Below are 19,145 nucleotides of genomic sequence, written 5' to 3'. Positions count from 1 at the left end.
CTCTTTGGCTTTTAACCCACATTGAGAGTTATGTTTTTTGAGAGTCAATGTTTCTCTGAACTGTGTGGTTTTGGTGCCTTTTTATTTATTAATTATTTTTTAATTCAATTTCTACGGCTTGTACATCTCTTTGATTCAACCCGTTGTTTTTTAAACCAGCTGTATAAATACCAGTGGATTGGATTGAAATCATTACTGTGCAAAATCTCTTTCCTAAAATGTGGTCACGTTAAAATGCTCCGGCAAAGGGAAACTATCAGCAATCACCCTGGCGTACGACACATAAAGGCACTGTTGAATAGACAGCCAAGTAGAGACAGTTTAATTTGACAATTTGGTATTAAAAAGGTCTTAAAAGTAATTCAATTGTGCAGATACCCAGTATACACTTATACTGCATGGTGATATGTTTACTGTTGAGGGAGAAAACAATGTTGCACATTAAGCTAATCATCTGGGCCTGGGGACCCCCCAAAATCATTTGGGGACCACCCTGGGGGGGCCGACCCTCAGTTTGGGAACCACTGAGTGTAGCTAATGAGGATGCTACTGTAAGCAAACTAACTGAATAAACAAACAGTGTAGTTATGAAGCTTTATGAATGCATAATAATGCACTATGAATGACCTCATAATAATGCATTATAAATGTGGGCTTCATAGAAAGTGTTACCACAAATTGTTCTTCAGAGTTGACCAATGGCGACATTAGGTGACACTACGCCACGGAAACTAGGGCTGTCACAATATGACATTTTACATGACGATTAATTGTCACTCAAATAATTGGCGATTAACGATTTAATTGTGTTTTTGTCATTGACAATTACATTTCTGTTTGGCTTTCAGGCTTTGAAGTTGCACATGGCAGATATGACACAAAACCTAAATACACGAAGAAATTACTGACATATTCGACAACTTACTACTTAAAAAATAACATTGATAGTGGAAATAGCCGATCTACAAGCTCACAACGAGCTTGTAGATGCGACGCGTTGTGAGCTTGTAGATCTGCTATTTCCACTATTTCGGAAAGTTTTCAACATTTACGATTATGACGATTATGACAAAATAATTGCGATAATAATATGTAATAATTGTGACAGCCCTAACGGAAACAGAAAAAAATTAGACAAACTCACCGAGTTGACGATGCCTTTGAGTGCATGGAAGCCATCCTTGACCGGGAACACTTGGTTCTGAGTGTCTGCAATGTCACCCAGCTGTTATCATAAAGGAAGAAACAACCCATGAGTGAAAAATATGTGTGTTAATTGCTGGCTGTCTGTCTGTCTATCTCTGGCACTGTTGCCCCTATCCATGCCAAACTTTGCACACACACTCCTTGGCTGGCAAATCACAAACTCTGCCACTGATTTCTCACATGCCCCTGTTTTAGCGCCACCATCAGGCTGCTTTTTGCTGACAACATTAATGGACACTGCTCCTACAGATCTTGCCTAAAAATTCCTTTTCATTCCGTCGCAGTCAGGCAGAAACCTCCCATCTCCATATTCTAGCTTTTTGTGTTTTTTGGTAAATTAATACCCTACTAGTACCTACCGTATCCTACTAAAGCATCAAAAGTAGCATATCAACACGTTTTGACCCGAGAGAAACTGTTTGTTTCCCTGGTCCTTAAGACTGGATACTTTGTGTCCATTCCAAAGATTCAGTAAATCTTAATTAATTTAGAAGAGGTAACACATACTGTAGCATTAGTCTGGAGGTTATTATAGTTAAAGGAGGGTGAAACTCCAGGCTGGTTAAATAGTTTGTTTTGGGGGTTCAGGCTAAAGAACTACAGCAAAGCATAGACCATATTCACACCGTGGCCATCTTGGATCACATGACTTCCTGGAGTAGCAGCCTGCATTAAAAACCATTGTGAACAATGGAGCCATGGTCCCAAAATATGAGTTCTATTCAACCAATTTCTTTTTACCAAATTGACAAATGGGCAGATGACAACATCAACATCCCCAAAAGGATTAAATAGAAGGGTACATCCACAATATTCATGGTAGTTAGGTTGCAACCTTACTGTGTAAAAAGACTTGCTATCTGTGCAGTGCTTTCTCCACTATCATATTAACTATTTGTTGTTAGATTGTTTCTGATTAATATGCAAAAATCATGATACAGTAATATTAACTATATGATGGCAGAGCAAGCACTAGTCTGCATACTGTAGCAAGTCTTTGTACAGAGTAACACTGCACCCTAACTACCATGAATATTGTGGATATACCCTTCTATTTAATCATTTTGGGGATGTTGATGTTATCATCTGCCTATTTGACAATTTGGTAAAAAGAAATTGGTTGAATAGAACTCATATTTTGGGACCATCGCTCCATTGTTCACAATGGTTTGTAATGCTGGTTGCTACCCCAGGAAGTCATGTGATCCAAGATGGCCGCGGTGTGAATATGGTCTATGGCAGGCTGCATAAGACTGACATTAGAGTACGCCATGATGTAAGCAACACAGCTGCAGCTAATCAATAATGGGTGTGTCAGTGTGCCAGTGGGTCAGTGTGCCAGTGACACACCCATGGCTCTGGGTATACAACTAACTCCAACAGACCATTAGCTGCAGCTGGGTTGCTTACTAGCTTATAAAAATAGAATACAGTAGAAATGTTTTCCAAACATGGTTACTCAGTTATTCGTTATGTGAAAGTCCTATGACGTCTATGACATCTGACATCATACATACAATCCATTTTATGCCCATATATGGAGATCCCTGTCTGTAGAGGAAGAAATAACCACATGAGTGAAAAACATGTGACCGTCAGGTCGCATCGCATCGGATGTCAGTCTGTCCGCCACGTCACGTAACACTTTTGGCCCTACTCTTATATCCGGCACCGTTGCTCCTATCCATGCCAAACTTTGCACACACACTCCTTGGCTGGCAAATCACATTTATTCGTTATGTGAAAGTCTTATGACGTCTATGACATCTGGGCGTAAATTTACGAAAAAACACAAAAGGTTAAAATATGGAGAGGTTTCTTCCCCAACAGCAACGATATGTCATAGACGACTGATGTCAAATAATGTCCACCTTAAATCCCAGATCCACATTGGAGCCACGCTGTTCTCAATGGATCCACATGATTATTATTACTTTTTGCTCACTACTGTATGTTGTTCTATTTCACTGTACATACAACAAGTGACACAATGTTGTAAATGGCTTAAACATGCGATTAGAACAACGTGGCAGGCATCATCTTCCTACCTGCTTTTCGTCAAATTCCTTGATTCCCACGCAGTAAACCCGAGCGCCGTACTGCCTGGCTTTGTCGGCCTGCAATTCATTTCAGAGTGTAAGCAGCTTAACGTACAGTTGATACAACATTAAACACAACTAATATACTGTACAGTTTAATGAAGAAATGTGATTCTTAATCTTATTCAAAAAAGTAATAGTTTTTGTTCAGAAAATAACTGATATTTGCAGCCCTATCATGTTAGCATTTCTACAGTTCAACAAACCTGTGTTGTGTGGTGTGTGTGTGTGTGTGTGTGTGTGTGTGTGTGTGTGTGTGTGTGTGTGTGTGTGTGTGTGTGTGTGTGTGTGTGTGTGTGTGTGTGTGTGTGTGTGTGTGTGTGTGTGTGTGTGTGTGTGCGCGCGCGTGCGTGCGTGTGTTTAGCCTCACCTCCTTCACAGTCAGTTCATGAATGTACACGTCCAGCTTTCCGTCAGTCAGCGCCAGGATGATGCTGGACGACTTGGTGGTCTGAGCCTGGATCTGAACTGAGGCCTGCAGCAGGGTTCCCACACATTTTAACCAATGAATTTCCAATACTCTTCCAGAATATTTACCCGTATTTTCCGGACTATAAGGCGCACCGGACTATAAGGCGCACTGTCAATGAATGGTCTATTTTCGAACTGTTTTCATATATAAGGCGCACCAGACTATAAGGCGCACATAATAGACGCTACCGTTGCGTTATGCATCCAACAGATGGAGCTGTGCTAAAGGGAATGTCAATGTCAATGAATGATCCATATATAAGGCGCACTGGACTATAAGGCGCACTGTAGTTTTTTGAGAAAATTAAAGGCTTTTAAGTGCGCCTTATAGTCCGGAAAATACGGTAACCCAATTTCCAGGCCTACAGTATAACAACCATTCAGCGCAATAATGAGTCTCTTACTCCTATGCGCGATGCCCAAAGAAGGGCAGTGTAGCAAAAAATAAAGCATAGAATGGTGATAGAATGAGCTAGTAGATCTGTTTTTGTCACATACATTTAGGCTGAATTCATGCCCGTTCTGCGAAAAACTACTTATGTTAGGACAACAGAACAACACACACATTGTCACAACCAGGCCTGACATTGTCATTTTAGGGGCGTGGCCACTTGGTGTTGTCCACACCAAGTGAGAAATGTAAAATGCCAGGGCAGGATGGCCATCAAATAAAACAAGATTTTAGTCCATTGAAAAAAGAAAAAAAATGTAAGGTTTAAGGACGAAGACTGTCTGCAGTGAAATAAATAAATTATGGTATTTACGACCTGATCAATGCTCAGCCCTGCACCAATCAAAGTTACTGCACTGGTTTAAAGATGGGGACTTCAGAATTCAGAATCTCAACTAAAGACACTGGTGTCTACATGACAAGAAAGAGACACTTGTGGCTACATATTGACCAGGAAGAAAAAGAGGAGAAAGTGGAACAGTTAGCTGAGGCAATAAGGCCACTGGCCTCAGGGCCATTTCTTTGAGGGGCACAAGGACAAACTGAGGGGTAACGTGACGTCCCTGAAATTCCTGCCTCTTTCATGTAGAGCCCAACCGAAACACAGCAGAAGCTTGGCTGATAAATCTGTCATCATTTGACTTATCAGCAATTACGCAGCAACTGTCTACAGTATGTGGAATCCCTGTTTTAGGATATCATTATATTGTAGGTGGAGAATGTTTTAAAAAAAATCAGAAATATCTAGTAGCTCAGAGCTTGTACATTGGATTGCGGCCTGTTGTGGTCTTGTAGATTGGTCATTTTGGGCGCGTGGCACACATGCAACTAAGCGTGAATGAAAGGTCAAGAGTAATAACAGGTTAATCTCACTGTACCTCTTTAAGGCCCTCATGCATGTAAGTTTCACCTGCTGGTCGCACGTCGTGGAGACGCTTCAGTCCTTCCTCTATCTTCTGTCTGGAAATGGACACACAGTTTAAACTCTTTTTATGAATAAAATGTCATTTTGTCCAATCTGTATGGTAGAGTGTGTTAATGCTATATAACTTATACAATTGAGGTGGTTGTATTTTGTATCATTGCTCTTCTATTGAGACATTTAGATCGCGTCAAAGGTAATGTCCACTTGCCCACTTGGGCCAGTAAAATTATTGCCATAAAAAAAAAAAGAGCCTTAAGTTCACATTCCTGTGGTACTGGTGTTTTGTAATGATTTTGTGAAATTGTCTGGTTAATTAAAACATAGCAATTCTTGACGTCACTGTCCCAGAGGACCAGTGGTACATTTCCTACCCCTGTAATCACATGCGATTATATGGACACATTAACTAATAATGATGACTCTTAGACTCAACAAGGAAATCCAGTACACTTCCCCCTTCTTGAGATTCTAACTCCCTTTTCTGTGGAATTTTTGGCCTCCGACTTTCCCAGTAACTGATAACATTGACAGGTTCATCGCGTGTGTATGTGTTTGTGTGTGCGCGTGCATGCGTTGTGTGTGACCGCACGTACTCGTCTCCGGTCAGAGGCAGGAGGACTTCAGCTCGGGCAGAGAACACGATGAAGGACACCCTCATGCTGGGGCTGCAGAGACACAGGGAAGAAAAAACAAAGATAATCCACATTGTTAATTTGATTTAACCTTGATGGTGTTCTAATATACACCCATGATCTACCTGTAATGGAACACATTTTGCTGTTTGGGAGGGGCTTACAGTACATGTACAGTATGTAGCAACATATTTGTTTTGTAGGCTAATTTCTGATTTAGCCCTATTCTATAGGTTAGGCCTAAATGGGTTAAACATTATTCCGATTCGAATATTGTTTGTTAGGGACAAAACCAACAACATAAATGTTAAATGTGTGAATAATAGAACGCTTGCATTTTGAGTAGAAACCCATTATTTGAGTCACTTAAAGGGGGCGTGACACGGCCAAAACAGCTAATTATGGCTATCAAATTAGCAATTTTTTTTAATGATGTCATGTACCCCCATGTTAAATTATCCAATCAAATGATGCAGTACAATCAACAGCCTATCACTGGGGGCTCTGTGTTGCTGCCGACAGGCCCATACAGCTACTGTTGATGGGCCTGTCGGCAGCAACAGCCGGCTCCACCCCCTTTCCAAACCGCTTCAACAAAGACCACGTGACCTACTGTACCATAATGTTACATTTCGGGCCGGTGTCACCTCTCCTTTAATGAAATGACATGACCCCCCCCCCCCTCCCCATCCAATCCCATCCCAACACACACAGGAAGTGATTCATTTGTAACACGCAACAGGAAGAAGTAGGTTGTCATGACGAGTCACTGATAAACACACACACACACACATGCACACGCGCACACACACACACACACACACACACACACACACACACACACACACACACACACACACACACACACAACAATAGTACTTTGTACCTGTGACTTTTTCGAGGTGTGAGCAGACCTCCAGACATGTGTCACTCCCGCGCAGGGCATCTTTTTTTTTTTTTTTTTTTAAGATTTGTTTTTGGGCTTTTATTGCGACCGTAAGGTCGCAGTTTAGTATGAAAACCTCCACCGGCCGTCCGTCGGTCACACGTGCGGTCGACCGCACGTCACACGTGCGGTCGACGTGTGATGAGGTCACGATGAGTCATCTATGCCCAAATATAGATTTCTAGGTCAGATGGCCCATAGAGTTTGTGATGTCAAACCTAGCAACCCAATATAAACAAACCTGATGTCAGACCTGAAGTATCCTTTTATACCCATATATGGAGATACAGAGATCTCCATATATGGGCATATTAGAAAGCCCATATATGGGCATATACGGATGACATCAGGGATATCCATATATGGGCATAAAAGGGACAAGGGCTTACAGTTAAGAGATCTCCATATATGGGCATATCAGAAAGCCCATATATGTTCATATACTGATGACATCAGGAATATCCATATATGGGCATAAAAGGGACAAGGACTTACAGTTAAGAGATCTCCATATATGGGCATAAAGGGACAAGGACTGTTACAGTAGATATAGAGATGTCCATATATGGGCATAAATGAACAAGGACTGACAAACACTGAGATCTCCATATAACCTATGGGAATATAAGGGACGAGGACTGTCAGCTTGTTACTGGAGTAAGAGAGGAAACAACCGTTTCCGCTACCCAGGACGGATGTGCGAGAGACTTGGAAAGTCCTTTGTGCCGGTCGCTCTCAAGCAATACAACGAGACTCATGATGGTCGCTTGCCAAGGCCTAATAGCATTACCCCTCGGACAACTGTTATCTTACACTACTACTGGAACAAAAGTTGTACTGACTCTGACCTCTAACGTACTTTTCCCTGAGAGGGTTGCTGTGGCGTCTTGCTGTGGCTCCCTCTATTGCATAAAAAGGAAAAAAAAATATATATATATATATCTTGACTTATTTGCACTGACGTTGGTCACTTATTTTCTGGCCCTGCACTATTGGGTTGTGTTGGTTGTACTGTATGCTATTGCTGTGTTGATATGGCGGTGTGATACTTGTGTTGCATTGACTAGCATTGACTGTTATGTGCACTCTTTTTGTTTGGCACTGTTTGTTAAGTTATGCTTTGAGTATTGCTTTTTTGTGTTTGTGACGTGTCACTTATGAGCGTTGAATGTTTCGTGGTCACTTTATTGCGACCGTCAGGTCGCAGTTTAGTATGAAAACCTCCACCGGCCGTCCGTCAGTCCGTCCCTGAGTCCGTCCCTGAGTCACACGTGTGACGTGACACGTGTGACGTCAGAGTCCACAGCTGATATCACTCTGACATCACAGAGTCCACAGCTGATGATGTGGCGTGATGTCATACAATGTCATACAATACACAAACAAGCCCTATATAAAGGGGCAATTCTCACCAGGGAAGAGAGCATTCCTCGACTCAGACCTTATCGCCAGGATCAACTAAGCTTATAGCTTATCATCACATCCAAGATGTGATAAGATACTCAGCTAGTGGGGAATGCTCTCTTCCCTGCTGAGAATTGCCCCTTTATATAGGGCTTGTTTGTGTATTGTATGACATCACGCCACATCATCAGCTGTGGACTCTGTGATGTCATCGTATCTCCATATATGGCCATCTCCGTATATGGAGATATAAGTCGTCCATGCCCAAGTATGGGCTGGTGAGGTCAGACTTTGTGTGATGCGTAGGTTATCTCCATATATGGAGATTCAACATTCCAGGTGTAACTATGGCTGCCCGTATGACGTGAGAGGTGGAGGCTGTGATATAAGACCGGCATTATCTACCGACAGATTAGTAACAAGATGTCAAAATCGTTGAAGGTTGAATCTCCAGATATGGAGATAACCAACACATCCCTCCATATATGGAGATAACCGATGCAGTGGTGTCCGGTAAGAACTTAACCGAGATGCCTTGAATCGTCACACTCCATATATAGTGTTATCCACATTTCGTGTAGCCGCCCTGTACAGGAAGTGATGTCACAACTCGCTGACATCACCGTCAGGTCCACAGCGTGACCGTCAGGTCACGCTGTGACCTGACGGTCGCTTATCTCCCGATTCGGGAGTCTTACTGGTTGATAGGACAGTAGACTGACAGGAAATGGGGGGAGAGATTGGGAGTGACACGCGGCAAAGTTCGTCCGGATGGGGAATCGAACCTGCGACACCGCCAAGCATCCATGTCTATGTGGCAATATGTTCGAGCAGGGCGTGCTGAAAATAGCAAATCTACAAGCTCACAATGTGTCGCATTGTGAGCTTGTAGATCTGCTATTTTTGGCGCGCGACACCGCCAGCGCGCCACAAAGTATGTGTGGATCAGGCTGGGCTGTTTATTGTGCGGTCGCAGTCATTTCTCAAGCCGTGTGTCAGAGCACAGACTCCATGCCTTGCAAAGCCGGGAGCCGCTTTCTGCAAACACAGCTGTTTATGGGAGTAAATATCCGTCCTCAAATGATCAACGTATATATCACAAACACGCTAAGGAAGCAGAGAATCTGCAAAAACTCCTAATTAGGAAAATGTCATCTCAGCAAGCCCAGCCAAACCAGGGTCATTACTGAAAAAGGAAAGGATTGTTTTGTTAACACAAACTAAAATAAAAACTAAAAGCTTTAAAAAAGTGGGAAAAATGCATTTGTAATGCATTTTTTTAGCTTTCAGCTTCTATAAATCAAGGTTTTCTTATTGATTCCTGAAAAACTAAAACTAAAGGCTGTTGCACACTACTGCATTTATTCGGCTGAATATAGGAGCGAATCTCTCTCTCCTTGTCCTGAAAAACGCATTTCACAACGAAAATACGCAGTAGTGTGCAACCAGCTTAAGACTGAAACAAAAAAATAAATAGTCAATTCTTAAAACTAAGACTTCTTCTGCACTCAAAACACTGACTAAACTATAAACCAAACAGCAAACTGAAAGAAAACGAAATACAAAATACAACCAATGAACGTTTCACTACTATACTAACAGAAAACGCCATTCTCAGGTTCCAACGGTTCGTTCTAAGTTCAACACGTTGCGGTTGAGAATATTGCATCACCAAAGAATATTGCATCACCAAAGAATATCGCATTGTGCGAACGAACGACTCAAAAAGTTCCCACGTAAGCCAACGCTTGGTCTGTGTGTCGGCGGAGTGGAGTGGAGGAAGGAGCGTGTCTTGGAGCATAAGGAGAGGTGCTGATTCTCTGGTCACCCACATGACACATGGCCCTGCAGTCAGGGGCGTCACACCAAATTCTGGGCCCTGGGTACAAGGATTCACTGCGGGCCCCCCATGAATGCTAACTATTGAAAAATAGCAGATATACAAGCTCACAGCGCGGCACCGAGTGCTGCGCTGCGAGCTTGTAGATCTGCTATTTTTGAAAAATCGTGAAAATGTCAGTGATGCGCAAACTTTTTCATGTGAAGGTTCCAGGGAACCCCCAGAAGCAAAATTTGAGTTACAAATGTTCACTTAAAAAATACATATATTCAAAGATTTGCGCACATTTTCACGACTTTTCAAAAATAGCAGATCTACAAGCTCAGAGCGCGGCACTCGGTGCCGCGCTGTGAGCTTGTATATCTGCTATTTTTCAATAGCTAAAGTTACTAGGGCCCCTCCACCTTGGGCCCTGGTAACTCAGTCCCACTTTCCCACCCCTTGTGACGCCCCTGCCTGCAGTCACCGGCATCCTCCTCCCCCTCAGTCACAGCACCATCTTTGAGCCACACGGACACACTTGGCGCGGGATCACAGCACGCCGCCGCAGATTGCAATCATCGCACGCTTCCTTCCTGCGAGTTAACCACTTAAAACCCATGAGGTCTTCAACACGGGGGTCCGGGACCCCTCGGGGGGGCGGCGACAGGGGGGCCGCCAAATAGTTGTGTATAGGGTTTATTTTTTATTTCTTTGCATTATCTACAAGGAACCCTATAGCCTCCCATGTCTGGGGAGAACTTTAGACAAAATTGCCATTCTAGCTGACAAGGCCTCAGACGGAAAAGAGCATAGCAAGTACAGAGTGAAAGCTCAAGTTTACAGAGTTATTATTTTCCAGTGGTCCAGTAGGCCAGCGGGAGCCCCAAGTTTACTGAGTATTTCTATTGAAAATGGGCACCTTCCTTACTTCCTTCACAGGTGTTACCAATGATACTGATTCAGTTCCATTCTGGTCAAACAGAGTCAGAGTGCTGATATTGTGCATGTTGGCTCACTGGAAACACTCTGCCACACCAGTGGGTCTCAAAGTGTCCTTGAGGGGGTACCAAATGGCTCCTTATGGGTCTGCAACTCTGAGTGTGCACACATGGAACCAAATGGACCCGTACACTCTCAGAGTTATGGTGGTCCTTGAAGTCTAAAAGTTTAAGAACTACTGTGCAACACTAAATGGAACCTTGGAAAAGAGCCTTCATCAGAATCATTGATAACACATGTGAAGGAAGTGAAGGAAGAGGCACAATGTCTTTCCATTATGGCTGCTGTGCATAGAGCCTATTCTTGATTAGAATCATCAGGGAATAAACCTAAAGAACGGCAAATTTCACAACACGTCGCACTGTGAGCTCGTACATTGCCTACTAGTGTCATTGTGAGCTCGTACTAGTGCAGCACAATATATCGCTATCGTATCGCTATCGAGGTATGACCATGCGCAATACCAGTATCGCGAAAGGCAACGATATCGCGATATATCGCCCTGGGCAATATATCGTCCATATCGTTGCCCATATCGCCCGTATCGTTGTCCATATTGTTGCCTTTAGCTTTTTGCTACACTTAGAATATCTAAATAACAAGTGTGTGAAGGGAACCCAATAGTACTTAAAATCAAGAGTGATGTTGACTTATGCGTTTGTTTTTTTGTTTCTCTTTTTTTTTTTGAATAATGCTTTTCACTGTTGCAACACTTATTATTAAATGTGAAATTTGTATGGTAATATTGTATCGATATCGAAATATTTGGCATAAACACGAGATATGGAATTGTGTCTATATCGTGCAGCCCTAGCTCGTACATTGGCTACTAGTGTCATTGTGAGCCCTTACTAGTGAAGGGGGGGGGGCTGGAGAAGGGGAACTAGTACAGATCCCCTGGGGGGTTACACGCCAGTCAACGACCAATGCAGGGCCTGAGCAGTTAATTAGGCTTTAGACGTAAAAGACTTTAATTAATTCCGTGTGGTGATATTATTGAATTAAGAGGGTGACAGAGCCAGGGACAGGCACGGCACCAGGAGGTGGTGGTGTACTTGTGGTAGAGAATAGTGGTCTGGCTGCCTCGCCACATGGCAGAACAGAAGTGCTCCTTTTGTTAGGCTTTTGTTTAGCAGACGGTCCTCGCCGCCTTATGAGCGCGCTCTCTTTCTCTCTCTCTCTCTCTCTCTCTCTTCTTAAAGTAGCGTGGTGGATCTGGAGCCCCCCCCCCTCCACCCGCCGGTTGCAAATGGCCATTCTCACAGCCCAGAAGATGGCTCCTCTCTGCCTCCCACTCCCAACCTGTCGCCTTTTGCTATTTTCTTCAACCAACCACTCCGTTCTGGCTGGGTCCCTGCACCGTCTGTACCCAAACTGGCAACGCACCCATTTGACTCAAAGCGTTACGCAAGAAGAACCCGAACACATCTACGCGGTTGACTTAATCTTACTTTAAATGTATTTAAAGTATTATTATTATTATTATTATTATCAGGGCCGGTGCATTGCACCAGTGCGCATTCCTGTTTGTAATTATTATTCTACGCACAAATAAAGTATTGCAGTATTGAGGTTGTAAATGTGCTGAAAAAGTTGTGCACATCCATCATCGCAAGTGACTAAAATGTATGCACGTTTTTATTTTTATGTTTTATTGATTGAATACTTCATCAGTCAGAAGTATAAACAACACATGGTAGAATAAGACATTATGGCTAAAAAAAGGATAAAACTAAAACGTTGTGGGGAATTGTTCCCATTGAATTGTTTCCCATGTATTCAATTCATTCAAGTCTAATTATGTAAAGCCCTTCACGGTGTCTTGAGTGCAGCAGACAGTTTTACTCACCTGACAAATCTCTCCGTGAGATTCTTCACAAAGTAGTAAATCTCGCCCCAGTCATTCGCAACACTTCCGGACCTGCAGCAACACAGGAAATAATGTTCAGTGACATCAGTGCAAAGAACGGATACTGTAGTGACGAGAAAGAACATGTTATCAAAGTGGGGTCGGGCCGTCCGGGGACCCCCCAACCACAGCGGTTCCAGGGAGGGGGGGGATCAGTTATACCACCCCAATCGGTTTAACCACTTTAAAGGAGAATTCCGCGGTAAATCGCTTTCTTACCTCGTTTTCTTGTTATTTAGCATCCAAAAAATAGGTCCAGGTGTTTGTTTTTGTTTTTTTCAAAAAAAGCATTATTGTCCATTTCGGCCGAGTCGTGGCAACCTTATAGAGCCCACAACAGCATCAGTTGGCATTACGTAATGCCAACTGCTGCCGCTGTGGGCTGTATATGGTTGCCACAACTCGGCCGAAATGGACAATAAGGCTTTTTTGGATTAAAAAAAATACCTGGACCTATTTTTTTGGATTCTAAATAACGAGCTTGTGGGTCGGCCATTTTTTAAACAACACCACAAATTGGGGTCCCAGGCACATAATCATCTCAGATGGGGGTCTGAGGCCAAATACATAATCAGTTTAAAAGTCCTTGACATGAAAAGGTATGAGAACCACTGATTCGTGGTGTGAGGTCCTTCCTTCCGCAATATGCTGCTGTTGTTCATCAGGTTTGAACTGTATTCCTTGCGTAAGAGTAGACGTTTGCAAAATTGTCGCTGTCGTGTAGAAACCTTGTATCTCCATGTTTCATAATTTAATGTGTGTTTTTCATGAATCCATGCCCTTCAGTTTAACTCCATGTATGAGAGTGTTACGCAATAGCAGCGAGAAATATCTACAAGCCACACAATGTGTTGCAATGCAAAGTGTTTCTGTGGGTCTTTATAAACATTTATATTAAAAAGTATTTGAAACATAAAGAAAGAGCTTGAAACACATGGACATGGACATGGTTTTCTGCCGGACAACCATGAAATACAACTCAAACTGTTGCACCATCCGAGAGTTTTATGGCGAGGGGTTGTTCTGCTGTTGTTGTCATTATTGTGGCTAGTTGTTAACCAGCAATGTTAGCGCTAAAGCCGCTGCAAACCACAGAAAAGAAGAGATGAGAGAGATGATGATATATAACAACATAAGGGTCGTGTTGAAGTGGAAAGAAATCCCACGGCCAGCCAGCCGGCCACACATTAAAGCTAATTAAAGGGCGACGTTACGATTTCGTAATCATGAAAACTAACGGATACATAAATTTCTGCGAACAATCAAGGGCACGGCAATGTTACCCGGGGGGTGGCGAGAGGGGGGGTCGACTTTGTAGCCCTTGGTCCCGATATAAGTCAACTTGACCCGGTGTGAACACAAAGAGAGAGTAAAATGTGCCCTTGATGAAGCGGACGAAGCGGGGTAATTAAACCAATAATTACAATTCAATGTATGTGGAGCACATAAAACAGAAGAGTTTGACCATTAGGAAGCTCATCTTTCATACGGTGTCTCTCTCCTCCTCCCCTGCGCGCCGAACGACAAGGACAAAAGAGAGGATGAGGAGAGAGGAGGATGGGGAGGCGAGGAGAAGGAAAGTTCCACCGTATCAAGGTTATCATGTTGAAACTGTGCTCTTCTACCCCCGGATTTTAACCCGGTTTAATGCGAGAGTGCTAACAAAAAAAAACAAAAAAAAACGAGAAATGACATTTTAGTTAAATGAGATTTCTTTTTTTAATCGCACCTGTGCGAAATGAGCGGTGCTCACTTTGCAGGTCAGTTATCTCCATGCATGGAGATCTGTGCTCATACACACAAACCCGTGATCATACACGCAAAGCCAGATGTCGGGGCGGTTAGCACCGCTCAAAAATAAACACAAGACTTAACACTAAAAAGTTGAACTAACTAAAATAACTTTCCAAAGTGTGTGAATGTGTGTTTCGTTCTGTATACAGTATGTGTCCACTGTATACTGTTTTGCTTACAGATTTGATTGTGCTTTTTGGAAGAGGGATACTGTGATGCCACTAGTGGCGTTTCCATAAACGTATTCGAATTAGGGAAGCGAATTATCAGAAATACGCATTAAGACAAAGCGAATTTAGCATGTTTCCATTTGCGGGTGTCATTCGAATTAGCGACGGTCGCAAGAGTTGATCGGGCTGACTTTTTTCAGACCGAACCTGAGCACTGCATCGTCTGCACGTCTGACTGCTGTGACTCGGTCGCTGTCTAGTAGTGGGAAGAAGGGATTATCAGTCATCATCATGGCCCCAAAAAACTTTTTAAATATATTACAAAATTTGGCGACGAGTCTCTTACGAAATTGGCAAGAGTTCCTCTCAATACATAAAGCTACCGGTTCACCGGGAAAACCGCGGTCGCGTCGCTGCACAGTGCAAGTTTCAGCGTCCTCTGGAAGGTCAGGTGGCCGATCTGCAAGCTCACAACGCGGCGCGGAGACGTGGATGCGAGCTGCTGTGCCTGTGAGCTTGTAGATTGGCACTTCAGGCACGCAACACTGTGGGATGAGGAAGGGTTTGCTGTTCGCTCGGCTCGCCACCGATGGCTTGAGGTGAAAACGGGAGGAATTTACACATGGTCCGTGTCACTCCGTGTGTAACAAACAACAGGTTTGTTTTGTGGGCTAACGCTATATACCATGGACAAAGCGGCAGGGGAAATGGACCTAGAACGTCATAATCTATTCGCATTTATTGTCTGACCCGTTTCCATTCACTTAAGCGCATTTAGTTTATTCGACAAAGGCTCAAAATCCTCCTCCTCCAAGCGGATAACTTTTTTTGCGGATAATGAAAGTTTATTCGCATTTTGAAGTGTTTCCATAAAAACATTTTGCGATTAAGCCGTTAATGCGCAAAAAGTGGCTTTATGGAAACGCCACTAGTGTGACTTTGTATTTGTATTTTTGCACGGATAACAGGTCGAAGTGCCTTGAGATTGTTATGACTTGCCCTTTCATGCAGTGGTTCTCAAAAGGTGGGGTCCACCTGGTTCCATGTGTACCTCTCTTGAGTTATGGCCTAAAGCAGTGGTCTTCAGCAGGGGGTCCGGAGCTACTATATCAGAGCTATAGGGGGCCTGTCAAATATTTGTTTGATAGAATTTTCTTTTTATTCATTTATTTTATTTAATATTTTTACATGAGGGGAACATTAGATAAAAAAAATATTCTGCAAAGAGTTCTGGTGTAGACAGAAAAAAGAGCAGACCAAGTACAGAGCCAAAGCTCCATTAAGTTTGACAATCTAAGTGGTTAAATCTCTGAAAATCCAACCTAGAATTTTGCCTGATGAAAACGTAAAGTCGAAACGTTGCAGTGCAGTTGCCTAAAATAAAAGTGAGTTTCTCTTTGGAGCAGATAAACAGTGTGCGGGCGTTCCTCTCCTTCCATTGAAAATCCAACCTAAACATTGATGACAAAGCTGTCAAACACGGCTACATGATGTATCTATGAAATCTATGAAAACGTTTAATTCGCAACAAAATGTCATACAATATGTAGTGGGGGTCCCTACTTCATCTCTCTCTCTCTCTCGGCTAGGGGGGTCCTTGGGCTGAAAAGGATACCAAACTTGGGGTCCCTGAAATTAAGAAAGTTTGAGAACCGCTGCTTTTTGGCGTGGCTTCCCTGGACACAAAAGGGTTGAAAACCCACGGGGCCAAAGTCTGGCCCGAGGCACTTCAGACGGAGAGGATGAGTTCTTAATTGACACTTCCTGTGTGATCCTGTGATAAGAAAATGCTGCATTTGGATGCTTTGGACAAGGACTGGAGACTGCTGTACCGTAGGTCCAGCTGTGTAACTACAGCGGCAAACAAAAGTATCAAATGTAAACACATCTGCAAGCTCGAAACGCGGCAAGAAGTGGCACGTTTTGAGCTTGTAGATCTGCTATCTTTGGAGTCTTCTATAAAATCTAGAGGTGTTTTACTGGGTGTTTTACAGATCCCACAAGCGTGTGTGTGTGTCGCCTCCCCTCCCTGATGATGATGCAGGGGTTGAGTGTACTCTGTGTAGGCACGCTGCCAATGAGCAAGGCACCGGCATTTCCTTTGTTCCTTCTCATCAAGACCAACAACTTCCACAATAACATTACACATGCACACATCATCAACACAACGCCATCGGGGCTCATCTTCACACACAGTAAATAATCCTCTCTGTAAATGTAATGTAATGTATCCCCTTTGTAAACTCTGAGAAAGTGAGATGTAGCCTAAGTTCCAACCAAATGGACACTGATTTTGGCAACATTTTTTACTTGTTTTTTGATCATCGGCAGCAATGTTGATTGATTAATTGAAGAATTTATTAGAAGTTTGCAAAGGAAAAAGTACAGTTTCATGACAGTACAAATTACTGGTACAAGGTCAACTAAAAGGAAAGGAGATCCTTTAAAGCTTTTCGGCGTAGGCTATTTACACAGGAACCACTGTTGCCATTGCGGAGTCCAGTTTCAACAACTCTCTTACTACTATACAACAGTGATTCTCAAACTGTTACACTTCAAGGTCTCCCCCTTTAACTCTGACAGCCTACCAAATGGAACCAAATGTGTTCCATTTGGTTCACTAGTCAGAGTTAGACTATATGGGTCAATTTAGAACCCCCTCAAGGATTGGTTGAGGTATTCATTAGAAGTATTGCATAGGAAAGGGTACAGTTTCATCAGTACAGTTCACTGATACAAGGTCAACTAAAAGGAAACTAAAAGACAAAAGCTTATTTCCGTTGAGATCCTTCTCTTTAACTCATAACATTGAAAAACAGACGGATAGAACTGTATAGCAAAAAAAGGGGGAAACACTTGTAATCAGAAGAACAAAAGAAAACACAGTGCAGAAGGAACCCAGAGAGTCCCTGTGGGAAACGGAATCCACTTTGAGAACCACTGGACTATGACTTAAAATCAAAACGTTTTGTTTTGTTCCCTTTTACTTACCGATCCAGGACGAAGTACAGGTCATATGCTCCATGACACGCCGCCTGCTCAGCGGCAGCACCGGAGGAAGAGACCAGCAGCAGCCCGAGCAACAGGCTGACCAGAGCTGTGGTCACTGCTGTTGTTGTTGTGTAGGATCTGCTGGTACCCACGGTGGGACAGATGTCCTCCTTCATCACGGTACAAAAAAAACTAAACAAAAACCTCTGGGGTGACAACAAAACTCAGGTCCCAACTTCGTTTTGTTTTTTGTTCTTTTTGCAAACTGGAGAAAATGAGTATCAAGTAGCAACAAGTAATCCTCCTGGGCTGGGTCAGCCAACTTTTCTTTACAGTCTAAACTTCGTGCACGCTATTTATCATCCCGTCCTGTCCTGTCCTTGCTCGACCCGCACAGCAGCGAAGTAGAAGCAACATGTCAAAAAGTTTGCTTTGAACTTATTGTTACCGTTAAGTTAGCCACGCTGTTGCAATAGAGGAATAAACCACTCCACTGACGTCACCGACGCATTTTCGCCATCGTTAATTTACTCATCCTCTATAAAACGCCTCGCACAGACACAGAGTCTATAGGCTATAGAATATAGATGATCGATTTGTTGGAAAAGTTATCCTCATGGCTGGGGGAACTTCCCCTGTGTGGCTGTGTCCCACTCACACACACACTCACGCACACACGCTCCAGCTGCAGCGCATGCGCAGTGTTGGTTGAACCCAGCTGTGGATCGACCGTTGGTAGTGGGGTCACGGTCGGTCCCCGCGTGCCCCCTCATCAATATGATGCATATGGGTCTTTGATTGATTGAAGACTTTATTAGAAGTTTGCATAGGAAAAGGTACAGTTTCTTGACGGTACAGTTCACTGGTACAAGGTCTACTAAAAGGAGATCCTAGAAAAGACTAAGCTTATTTCCACAGGAAACCATGTAAGTATCTCATATAACATTGTGGGCGGGGGGGGGGGGGGGGGGTTGGTTCAGGCCCTCTTACAGATGTTGTCCAAAATCATGCAGATCGGTACACAGTATCTCTGTAGCCGTTAAATGGAACGGGTATTTCTTACATTGATGCTCCTACATATTAGCATGCAAGCACCAGTTAAAGTTACTTTCCATCCCTCATATACTGTGTGCACAGTGCACATCCCATAATCCACACACTGCACATCATTTCGGAGCTCACGGGGGGGTGGGGTGGGGTGGTTGGGGGGTTCTGGCCCTGTTACAGATGTTGTCCAAAAATCATGCAGATCGGTACACAGTATCTCTGTAGCTGTTAAATGGAACGGGTATTTCTTACATTGATGCTCCTACATATTAGCATGCA

The 19,145-nt window shown here is 43.2% G+C and overlaps 1 protein-coding gene across 1 annotated transcript in view; it reads right to left on the bottom strand.

Annotated features, from left to right (window-relative positions):
- Positions 1-17,995, bottom strand: part of antxr2a (ANTXR cell adhesion molecule 2a) — a gene marked incomplete at its 5' end in the record, with an annotated part of 123,715 nt that extends 105,720 nt beyond the window's left edge. The window contains 7 exons of the mRNA XM_080738755.1: positions 1,145-1,225; positions 3,255-3,323; positions 3,676-3,780; positions 5,106-5,187; positions 5,746-5,817; positions 12,805-12,876; positions 17,820-17,995. Coding sequence (XP_080594881.1) covers positions 1,145-1,225; positions 3,255-3,323; positions 3,676-3,780; positions 5,106-5,187; positions 5,746-5,817; positions 12,805-12,876; positions 17,820-17,995 — 657 coding nt within the window. The remainder of the gene's footprint in view (positions 1-1,144; positions 1,226-3,254; positions 3,324-3,675; positions 3,781-5,105; positions 5,188-5,745; positions 5,818-12,804; positions 12,877-17,819) is intronic.
- Between the last annotated feature and the right edge of the window lie 1,150 nt (positions 17,996-19,145).

The sequence above is a fragment of the Nannobrachium achirus genome (assembly GCF_963921795.1).
Source record: "Nannobrachium achirus genome assembly, chromosome: 12".
NCBI classification, from domain to species: domain Eukaryota; kingdom Metazoa; phylum Chordata; class Actinopteri; order Myctophiformes; family Myctophidae; genus Nannobrachium; species Nannobrachium achirus.
Note: the sequence above shows the minus strand (reverse complement) of the source record. Positions and strands in the feature narration are given on the sequence as shown.